This window comes from Bombina bombina, unplaced genomic scaffold (genome assembly GCF_027579735.1).
Source record: "Bombina bombina isolate aBomBom1 unplaced genomic scaffold, aBomBom1.pri scaffold_1516, whole genome shotgun sequence".
NCBI classification, from domain to species: Eukaryota; Metazoa; Chordata; class Amphibia; order Anura; family Bombinatoridae; genus Bombina; species Bombina bombina.
The window spans coordinates 26,418-37,967 of NW_026512898.1; the positions used below are offsets into that span (position 1 = coordinate 26,418).

At 41.2% G+C, this 11,550-nt stretch overlaps 1 protein-coding gene across 1 annotated transcript; it reads left to right on the forward strand.

The window, feature by feature from the left end:
• Positions 1-235: 235 nt before the first annotated feature.
• LOC128644594 (BTB/POZ domain-containing protein 7-like) lies at positions 236-812 on the forward strand (the record flags this gene model as incomplete). Its single annotated transcript, XM_053697141.1, has 2 exons — positions 236-379; positions 615-812. Coding segments are annotated over 2 exons (342 nt in total), but the record flags the coding sequence as incomplete, so codon positions are not given.
• Positions 813-11,550: the final 10,738 nt, after the last annotated feature.

An 11,550-nucleotide genomic window follows, 5' to 3' on the forward strand; every position in this document is an offset into this window, starting at 1 on the left:
TTGCCTATTGGCGGCAATTTTAGTATGTATCTCATTTACCTGGCTTCTGGTTTTTCTTAATTTTTCTCAGCTATGTTAGACTAGGAAGTGGATTAAAAACTTGTGGAATGTTGGGTATCTTTGCCTCCTACTAGTGGCCAGGAGTTGAATCACAGGAGTAATGGCTCGTGGACTTTCTCGCCACCATGAAAGAAATTAATTTATCAGGTAACTTTTTTTTTTTTTTTTTTAACAGATGAAAAGAGGCTTAATTAGCACCCCTCCTGCAGACATGTTGCCAACAACAGAATGTGGAAAATCAAACTGTTGGTTGCGCCAAAAGAATGCTGGTATATATGTCCGACCAAGACTTTTTTCTCCATATGTAGAAGAGGCAAAAGTAAGTTATAATAGTTATTAATTTTGTTTATAGAACAAACTCTACAAAGAAAAAATAAAGTTTCTGTATGTAAGCTTAGGAAATGCATAGTTTTAATTAAAATGTTTACGCCAGTTATCGTTTAACTTATTTCATTTGAAAATTATTGATAATTTAGAAATAAGTTGATAGTTTACCTTTTCTTGAATCTAAATGTATCCTTAAACAAGGAACTTTTGGTATGTTTGATTTTCAGTCTGTGCTTGATGAGATGATGGTGGAACAGACAGATCTGGTCCGTTTGAGAATGGTTAGAATGTCTAATGTTCCAGATACGCTGTACATGGTTAATAATGCGGTACCACAGCGCTGTCATATAATTAATCACCAGCCAATGAGCAGCAGCCAGACGAACCCTCCAACAGTGGTAGCAAATGAAATACCAGGTAACTAGGGTTATTCTAAATATTCATGCTTTTGTTTAATTACCTTTAATAAAAACTGTTTACCATTGAGATTGCTCATATCCATGAAAGAAGCCATTTTCCCAGCAAGATCAGGCCCTCTTTCAGGCTGATGTAGAGAAACTCATAAACTTTAAAAGACCATCCAGGTGGTCTGTGACATACTTTACTTTCTTCAGATGGTGAGAATCCATGAGACATTACACCTGGATACATTTTGTTTAAAAAAAAAAAAATAGAGTAGGAAAAAAAGGGGGGGGGGGTTGCTCTGTACGTGAAAGAAAATATTAATGAAACTGAAATTGTAGAAACCAATGACAATGTAGAAAGTGTTTGGGTAACTATAGAAACTGAAGAGAATTTTTTTTTTTTTTAAGGCAATTTTTTTCACTTTTTAAAACTTTTTAAAGTTATGCATAAAAGGGGTTAGCGCTCCTTATTTACCTGTGCTAAAATTCAGGATTTTTACATTGTTTTTGTTTTTAGTAATCACCAGTAGTGCAGGTGCGCTAAGGGTTAAACTTTTGTTGCTTGTGGACTCACCATCATGAAAGAGAGACAAAATGTATGCTTACCTGATTAATTTCTTAATTACTCATCCAGGACATTTTGCCTTACAGCCTTGTAAACTGTGTTACAAACTAAAGTTAAAACTATCTGAAGTAAGGACGCCATATATTGCATAATTTGTGACCTAACCACATGTAAACATGAAATAGGAAATTAATTTGTAATTGCTGTATGGTGGTTTCTGCAAGGTTTTAGTTCCATGATGGTTAATGTGTGCTATCTCTAGCATGGACAAAGGATGTAATAATTATTCCAGATATGTTATTCTTAAAGGATTACTTTCTGTTATAATTTTTAAGCTAAACAACTAACATATTAAAGTTAATAAACATTAATTAAAACCTACTGACCTATATTTTCTCCAAAACGAAGTTTCATAACGTTCTAAAAGTTATATCTTTTATTCGCCGATGATGTCACGTTATCCTGCCCACTATTTTCAGCACTGCATGTTCAAAATACTTAAACCAATAACTTTGTGTTTAAAGCGCCATTTTGAAACCTAGGTATTGTAAACTGATTGGTACAGAGCAAAGGATACCCACGGAGTGGGTTTGGAAAACAATTAAATTTGCAGACAAGATTTCTGATATACGGTAGAGATATGTTAATGAAATGCTATTGATAAAAAGCGTATTTGGGGTAGTTAGTTAGTAACAGGCATAGAAAATATTTACTTACAGTGGCCCTTTAAGGAGTTACCATTGTTCACCAGTATAACCTAGTGGTAAAACAATCCCCAGAAAGCCTATTGAAAGATGTCACAAACATACGTATACAGCAATAAGTCTGTTGCTTTTGTCCTGGTTCTTTCTCAAAGCACACACTTGATGTACACAGATCTGCAGAGTCTGCATGAAGAAGTAATAATGTATAGCACTAGGATATCATTATGCGTTTTAGTATTTTATTATTGTTTTTAAAGTTTTAAAGAACAAATCCCCGCTGCCTTAGGGTTTTTTGTTTTTTCTTTGAATCACATTGGTTTGGTGATTTAATATAACCATTTGATACTAGTGGAATCTTTCTCTATTCCTGAGCAAGCTGTGCACTTACTATAGTGCATTGCAAATTGTGAGTATTCTTCTTCGTTTGAGAGGCAGTGAAATACTTATACCATTGGAGCGCCTTCTCTTGTTTTTATTCTTTTGCAGTATCCTGGATTTACATTTTTCGATTTTTTTTGTGTCTGCAGCACAATATGGCAGCAAAAATGTTATACATCGGCAAGAGCACTAGATGGAAGCACGGTTCCCTGTCATATAGTGCCCCAGACATGTGCACACCACCATCTAGATATTCCTTCAACAAAGAATAACATGAATACAAAGCGAATTTGATCATAGAAGTGAATTGGAAACCTTTTTAAAATCGTACGCTCTATATGAATCCTAAAAATTTTTTTTTTGTGATTTTTTTCTTCTGTTAAGTGTGATCAGTCCACGGGTCATCATTACTTCTGGGATATTACTCCTCCCCAACAGGAAGTGCAAGAGGATTCACCCAGCAGAGCTGCATATAGCTCCTCCCCTCTACGTCACTCCCAGTCATTCTCTTGCACCCAACGACTAGATAGGATGTGTGAGAGGACTATGGTGATTATACTTAGTTTTATATCTTCAATCAAAAGTTTGTTATTTTAAAATAGCACCGGAGTGTTATTATCTCTCTGGCAGAGTTTGAAGAAGAATCTACCAGAGTTTTTGTTATGATTTTAGCCGGAGTAGTTAAGATCATATTGCTGTTTCTCGGCCATCTGAGGAGAGGTAAACTTCAGATCAGGGGACAGCGGGCAGATGAATCTGCATAGAGGTATGTAGCAGTTTTTATTTTCTGACAATGGAATTGATGAGAAAATCCTGCCATACCGATATAATGTCATGTATGTATACTTTACACTTCAGTATTCTGGGGAATGGTACTTCACTAGAATTACACTGTAAGAAATACATAAAGCTGTTTAATAACTAGAGATTATGTTTAACGTTTTTGCTGGAATGTAAAATCGTTTTCATTTGCTGAGGTACTGAGTGAATAAATGTTTGGGCACTATTTTTCCACTTGGCAGTTGCTTAATCTGTTTTCTGACAGTTTCTGTTCTCCCTCACTGCTGTGTGTGAGGGTGAGGGGCCGTTTTTTGGCGCTTTTACTATGCATCAAATATTTCAGTCAGCAACTCATTGTATTCCCTGCATGATCCGGTTCATCTCTACAGAGCTCAGGGGTCTTCAAAACTTATTTTGAGGGAGGTAATTTCTCTCAGCAGAGCTGTGAGAATTATAGTTTGACTGAGATAAAAAACGTTTATTCTGTAATTTGTTTCCTGCTTTCAGAATTTGTTATCTTTGCTAATGGGATTAAACCTTTGCTAAAGTTGTGTTGTTTACAAGGATTGAGGCTATAACTGTTTCAATTTATTAATTTTCAACTGTCATAGATCTTCTGTGCTTCTTAAAGGCACAGTACGTTTTAATATTATTCTAATTGAATTGTATTTCCAAGTTGCAAGTTTATTTGCTAGTGTGTTAAACATGTCTGATTCAGAGGATGATACCTGTGTCATTTGTTGCAATGCCAAAGTGGAGCCCAATAGAAATTTATGTACTAACTGTATTGATGCTACTTTAAATAAAAATCAATCTGTACAAATTGAACAAATTTCACCAAACAACGAGGGGAGAGTTATGCCGACTAACTCGCCTCACGTGTCAGTACCTACGCTCAGAGGGAGGTGCGTGATATTGTAGCGCCGAGTACATCTGGGCGGCCATTACAAATCACATTACAGGATATGGCTACTGTTATGACTGAGGTTTTGGCTAAATTACCAGAACTAAGAGGTAAGCGTGATCACTCTGGGGTGAGAACAGAGTGCGCTGATAATATTAGGGCCATGTCAGACACTGCGTCACAGGTGGCAGAACATGAGGACGGAGAACTTCATTCTGTGGGTGACGGTTCTGATCCAAACAGACTGGATTCAGATATTTCAAATTTTAAATTTAAACTGGAAAACCTCCGTGTATTACTAGGGGAGGTGTTAGCGGCTCTGAATGATTGTAACACAGTTGCAATACCAGAGAAAATGTGTAGGTTGGATAAATATTTTGCGGTACCGACGAGTACTGAGGTTTTTCCTATACCTAAGAGACTTACTGAAATTGTTACTAAGGAGTGGGATAGACCCGGTGTGCCGTTCTCACCCCCTCCGATATTTAGAAAAATGTTTCCAATAGACGCCACCACAAGGGACTTATGGCAAACGGTCCCTAAGGTGGAGGGAGCAGTTTCTACCTTAGCTAAGCGTACCACTATCCCGGTGGAGGATAGCTGTGCTTTTTCAGATCCAATGGATAAAAAGTTAGAGGGTTACCTTAAGAAAATGTTTGTTCAACAAGGTTTTATATTGCAACCCCTTGCATGCATTGCGCCGATCACGGCTGCAGCGGCATTCTGGATTGAGTCTCTGGAAGAGAACATTGGTTCAGCTACTCTGGACGACATTACGGACAGGCTTAGAGTCCTTAAACTAGCTAATTCATTCATTTCGGAGGCCGTAGTACATCTTACTAAACTTACGGCGAAGAATTCAGGATTCGCCATTCAGGCACGCAGGGCGCTGTGGCTAAAATCCTGGTCAGCTGATGTTACTTCTAAGTCTAAATTGCTTAATATACCTTTCAAAGGGCAGACCTTATTCGGGCCCGGGTTGAAAGAGATTATCGCTGACATTACAGGAGGTAAAGGCCATGCCCTGCCTCAGGACAAAGCCAAAGCCAAGACTAGACAGTCTAATTTTCGTTCCTTTCGTAATTTCAAAGCAGGAGCAGCATCAACTTCCTCTGCACCAAAACAGGAAGGAGCTGTTGCTCGCTACAGACAAGGCTGGAAACCTAACCAGTCCTGGAACAAGGGCAAGCAGACTAGGAAACCTGCTGCTGCTCCTAAAACAGCATGAATTGAGGGCCCCCGATCCGGGATCGGATCTAGTGGGGGGCAGACTTTCTCTCTTCGCCCAGGCTTGGGCAAGAGATGTTCAGGATCCCTGGGCGCTAGAGATAATATCTCAGGGATACCTTCTGGACTTCAAATACTCTCCTCCAAGAGAGAGATTTCATCTGTCAAGATTGTCAACAATCCAGACAAAGAAAGAGGCGTTTCTACGCTGTGTACAAGAGCTCTTGTTAATGGGAGTGATCCATCCAGTTCCACGATCAGGAACAGGGACAAGGGGTTTTACTCAAACCTGTTTGTGGTTCCCAAAAAAGAGGGAACTTTCAGGCCAATCTGGACTTAAAGATCCTAAACAAATTCCTAAGAGTTCCATCGTTCAAGATGGAGACTATTCGGACAATTTTACCTATGATCCAAGAAGGGTCAGTACATGACCACAGTAGATTTAAAAGATGCTTACCTTCACATACCGATTCACAAAGATCATTATCGGTACCTAAGGTTTGCCTTCCTAGACAGGCATTACCAGTTTGTGGCTCTTCCATTCGGATTGGCTACAGGCTCCAAGAATCTTCACAAAGGTTCTGGGTGCTCTTCTGGCGGTACTAAGACCGCGAGGAATCTCGGTAGCTCCATACCTAGACGACATTCTGATACAAGCTTCAAGCTTTCAAACTGCCAAGTCTCATACAGAGTTAGTGCTGGCATTTCTAAGGTCACATGGATGGAAGGTGAACGAAAAGAAAAGTTCACTCGTTCCACTCACAAGAGTTCCCTTCCTGGGGACTCTTATAGATTCTGTAGAAATGAAGATTTACCTGACAGAGGACAGGCTAACAAGACTTCAAAGTGCTTGCCGCACCCTTCATTCCATTCAACACCCGTCAGTGGCTCAATGCATGGAGGTAATCGGCTTAATGGTAGCGGCAATGGACATAGTACCCTTTGCACGCTTACACCTCAGACCACTGCAACTGTGCATGCTAAGTCAGTGGAATGGGGATTACTCAGACTTATCCCCTTCTCTGAATCTGGATCAAGAGACCAGAAATTCTCTTCTATGGTGGCTTTCTCGGCCACATCTGTCCAGGGGGATGCCATTCAGCAGACCAGACTGGACAATTGTAACAACAGACGCCAGTCTTCTAGGTTGGGGTGCCGCCTGGAATTCTCTGAAGGCTCAGGGACAATGGAGTCAGGAGGAGAGTCTCCTGCCAATAAACATTCTGGAATTGAGAGCAGTTCTCAATGCCCTCCTGGCTTGGCCCCAGTTGACAACTCGGGGGTTCATCAGGTTTCAGTCGGACAACATCACGACTGTAGCTTACATCAACCATCAGGGAGGGACAAGAAGCTCCCTAGCTATGATGGAAGTATCAAAGATAATTCGCTGGGCAGAGTCTCACTCTTGCCACCTGTCAGCAATCCACATCCCGGGAGTGGAGAACTGGGAGGCGGATTTCTTAAGTCGTCAGACTTTTCATCCGGGGGAGTGGGAACTTCATCCGGAGGTCTTTGCCCAAATACTTCGACGTTGGGGCAAACCAGAGATAGATCTCATGGCGTCTCGACAGAACGCCAAGCTTCCTCGTTACGGGTCCAGATCCAGGGATCCAGGAGCAGTCCTGATAGATGCTCTGACAGCACCTTGGGACTTCAGGATGGCTTACGTGTTTCCACCCTTCCCGTTGCTTCCTCGATTGATTGCCAGAATCAAACAAGAGAGAGCATCAGTGATTCTAATAGCACCTGCGTGGCCACGCAGGACTTGGTATGCAGACCTGGTGGACATGTCATCCTGTCCACCTTGGTCTCTACCTCTGAAACAGGACCTTCTGATACAGGGTCCCTTCAAACATCAAAATCTAACTTCTCTGAAGCTGACTGCTTGGAAATTGAACGCTTGATTTTATCAAGACGTGGGTTTTCTGAGTCAGTTATTGATACCTTAATACAGGCTAGGAAACCTGTTACCAGAAAGATTTACCATAAGATATGGCGTAAATACCTATATTGGTGTGAATCCAAAGGTTACTCTTGGAGTAAGGTTAGGATTCCTAGGATATTGTCTTTTCTACAAGAAGGTTTAGAAAAGGGTTTATCTGCTAGTTCTTTAAAGGGACAGATCTCAGCTCTGTCCATTCTGTTACACAAACGTCTGTCAGAAGTTCCTGACGTCCAGGCTTTTTGTCAGGCTTTGGCCAGGATTAAGCCTGTGTTTAAAACTGTTGCTCCACCATGGAGTTTAAACCTTGTTCTTAATGTTTTACAGGGCGTTCCGTTTGAACCCCTTCATTCCATTGATATAAAGTTGTTATCTTGGAAAGTTCTATTTTTAATGGCTATTTCCTCGGCTCGAAGAGTCTCTGAATTATCAGCCTTACATTGTGATTCTCCTTATTTGATTTTTCATTCGGATAAGGTAGTCCTGCGTACTAAACCTGGGTTCTTACCTAAGGTAGTTACTAACAGGAATATCAATCAAGAGATTGTTGTTCCTTCTTTATGCCCAAATCCTTCTTCAAAGAAGGAACGTCTACTGCACAACCTGGATGTAGTCCGTGCTCTAAAATTTTACTTACAGGCAACTAAGGAATTTCGACAAACGTCTTCTCTGTTTGTCATTTACTCTGGGCAGAGGAGAGGTCAAAAAGCTTCCGCTACCTCTCTTTCTTTTTGGCTTCGTAGCATAATTCGTTTAGCTTATGAGACTGCTGGACAGCAGCCTCCTGAAAGAATTACAGCTCATTCTACTAGAGCTGTGGCTTCCACTTGGGCCTTCAAGAATGAGGCCTCTGTTGAACAGATTTGCAAGGCTGCAACTTGGTCTTCGCTTCATACTTTTTCCAAATTTTACAAATTTGACACTTTTGCTTCATCGGAGGCTATTTTTGGGAGAAAGGTTCTTCAGGCAGTGGTTCCTTCTGTATAAAGAGCCTGCCTATCCCTCCCGTCATCCGTGTACTTTTGCTTTGGTATTGGTATCCCAGAAGTAATGATGACCCGTGGACTGATCACACTTAACAGAAGAAAACATAATTTATGCTTACCTGATAAATTCCTTTCTTCTGTAGTGTGATCAGTCCACGGCCCGCCCTGTTTTTAAGGCAGGTAAATATTTTTTAATTTATACTCCAGTCACCACTTCACCCTTGGCTTTTCCTTTCTCGTTGGTCCTTGGTCGAATGACTGGGAGTGACGTAGAGGGGAGGAGCTATATGCAGCTCTGCTGGGTGAATCCTCTTGCACTTCCTGTTGGGGAGGAGTAATATCCCAGAAGTAATGATGACCCGTGGACTGATCACACTACAGAAGAAAGGAATTTATCAGGTAAGCATAAATTATGTTTTTTCTCTTGTTAGGTGTATCCAATCCACGGATCATCCATTACTTGTGGGATATTCTCCTTCCGAACAGGAAGTTTCAAGAGGATCACCCACAGCATAGCTGCTATATAGCTCCTCCCCTAACTGCCATATCCAGTCATTCTCTTGCAAGCTCTCAACATAGCTGCAGGTAGTAAGAGGAAAGTGGTAAAATATAGTTAGTTTTTTCTTCAATCAAAAGTTTGTTTTTAAATGGTACCGGAGTTGTGCTATTTTATCTCAGGCAGCATTTAGAAGAAGAATCTGCCTGCGTTTATCTATGATCTTAGCAGAAGTAACTAAGATCCACTGCCGTTCTCACATATGTCTGAGGAGTGAGGTAACTTCAGAGGGAGAATGGCGTGCAGGGTATCCTGCAATAAGGTATGTGCAGTTAAGTTTTTCTAGGGATGGAATTTGCTAGAAAATGCTGCTGATACCGGATTAATGTAAGTTAAAGCCTAAATACAGTGTTTTAATAGCGACTAGCATCAGGCTTGCTATCAGAGGTATATACTTTGATTAATGTGCAATATAAAACGTTTGCTGGCATGTTTAATTGTTTTTATAGATGCTTTGGTGATAAAACTTATTGGGGCCTAGTTTTTTCCACATGGCTGGCTTTATTTTTGCCTAGAAACAGTTTCCTGAGGCTTTCCACTGTTATAGTATAAAAGTTACAGTTGGTGCAGTTAAAATTACAAACTGTGACATTCAGCTTCCCTCAGCAGTTCCCTGCATGCTATAGGACATCTCTGAAGGGCTCAAAAGGCTTCAAAATTAGGAGCTGTGGCAGTTGTTATGACTGTTTAAAAAACATATTTTTCGTTTTGTTAATCTGTTTTTTGTATTAAGGGGTTAATCATCCATTTGCAAGTGGGTGCAATGCTCTGCTAACTTGTTACATACACTGTAAAAATTTCGTTAGTTTAACTGCCTTTTTTCACTGTTTTCAAATTTTGGCAATTTGTTTCTCTTAAAGGTACAGTAACTTTTTTTTTTTATATTGCTTGTTAACTTGATTTAAAGTGTTTTCCAAGCTTGCTAGTCTCATTGCTAGTCTGTATAAACATGTCTGACATAGAGGAAACTCCTTGTTCATTATGTTTAAAAACCATGGTGGAACCCCATAGGAGAATGTGTACTAAATGTATTGATTTCACTTTAAACAATAAAGATCAGCTGTTATCTTTAAAAGAATTATCACCAGAGGATTCTGACGAGGGGGAAGTTACGCCGACTGACTCCCGCTCAAGGGACTCGCACTAAAATGGCGCCAAGTACATCAAAGACGCCCATAGCGATTACTTTGCAGGACATGGCGGCAATCATGGATAATACCCTGTCAGCGGTATTAGCCAGACTGCCTGAATTCGGAGGAAAGCGCGATAGCTCTGGGGTTAGACGTAATACAGAGCGCGCAGATGTTTTAAGGCCCATGTCTGATACTGCGTCACAATATGCAGAAGCTGAGGAAGAGCTTCAGTCTGTGGGTGACGTCTCTGACTCGGGGAAACCTGATTCAGATATGTCTACTTTTAAATTTAAGCTTGAGAACCTCCGGGTGTTGCTTGGAGAGGTTTTAGCAGCTCTGAATGACTGTGACACAATTGCAGTGCCAGAGAAATTGTGTAGACTGGATAAATACTGCGCGGTGCCGGTGTGTACTGACGTTTTTTTCCAATACCTAAAAGGTTTACAGAAATTATTACTAAGGAGTGGGACAGACCCGGTGTGCCGTTTTCCCCCCCCCCCTCCTATTTTTAGAGAAATGTTTCCAATAGACGCCACCACACCGGACTTATGGCAGACGGTCCCTAAGGTGGAGGGAGCAGTTTCTACTTTAGCAAAGCGTACCATTATCCCTGTCGAGGACAGTTGTGCTTTTTCAGATTCAATGGATAAAAAATTAGGTTACCTTAAGAAAATGTTTATTCAACAAGGTTTTATCCTGCAGCCCCTTGCATGCATTGCTCCTGTCACTGCTGCTGCGGCGTTCTGGTTTGAGTCTCTGGAAGAGGCCTTTCAGACAGCTACTCCATTGACTGAAATACTTGACAAGCTTAGAACACTTAAGCTAGCTAATTCTTTTGTCTCTGATGCCATTGTTCATTTGACTAAACTAACGGCTAAGAATTCTGGATTCGCCATCCAGGCGCGTAGGGCGCTATGGCTTAAATCTTGGTCAGCTGACGTGACTTCAAAGTCTAAATTACTTAACATTCCCTTCAAGGGGCAGACCCTATTCGGGCCTGGTTTGAGGGAAATTATTGCTGACATTACTGGAGGTAAGGGTCATACCCTTCCTCAGGACAGGGCCAAATCAAGGGCCAAACAGTCTAATTTTCGTGCCTTTCGAAACTTCAAGGCAGGTGCAGCATCAACTTCCTCTGCTACAAAACAAGAGGGAACTTTTGCGCAATCCAAGCCGGCCTGGAAATCTAACCAGGCCTGGAGCAAAGGCAAGCAGGCCAGAAAGCCTACTGCTGCCTCTAAGACAGCATGAAGGAACGGCCCCCTATCCGGCAACAGATCTAGTAAGGGGCAGACTTACTCTCTTCGCCCAGGCGTGGGCAAGAGATGTTCAGGATCCCTGGGTGTTGGAGATCATATCTCAGGGATATCTTCTGGACTTCTAAGCTTCCCCCCCACAAGGGAGATTTCACCTTTCGAGGTTATTTGTAAACCAGATAAATAAAGAGGCATTCTTACGCTGTGTGCAAGACCTCCTAATAATGGGAGTGATCCATCCAGTTCCACAGATGGAACAAGGACAGGGATTTTATTCAAATCTGTTTGTGGTTCCCAAAAAAAGAGGGAACCTTCAGACCAATTTTGG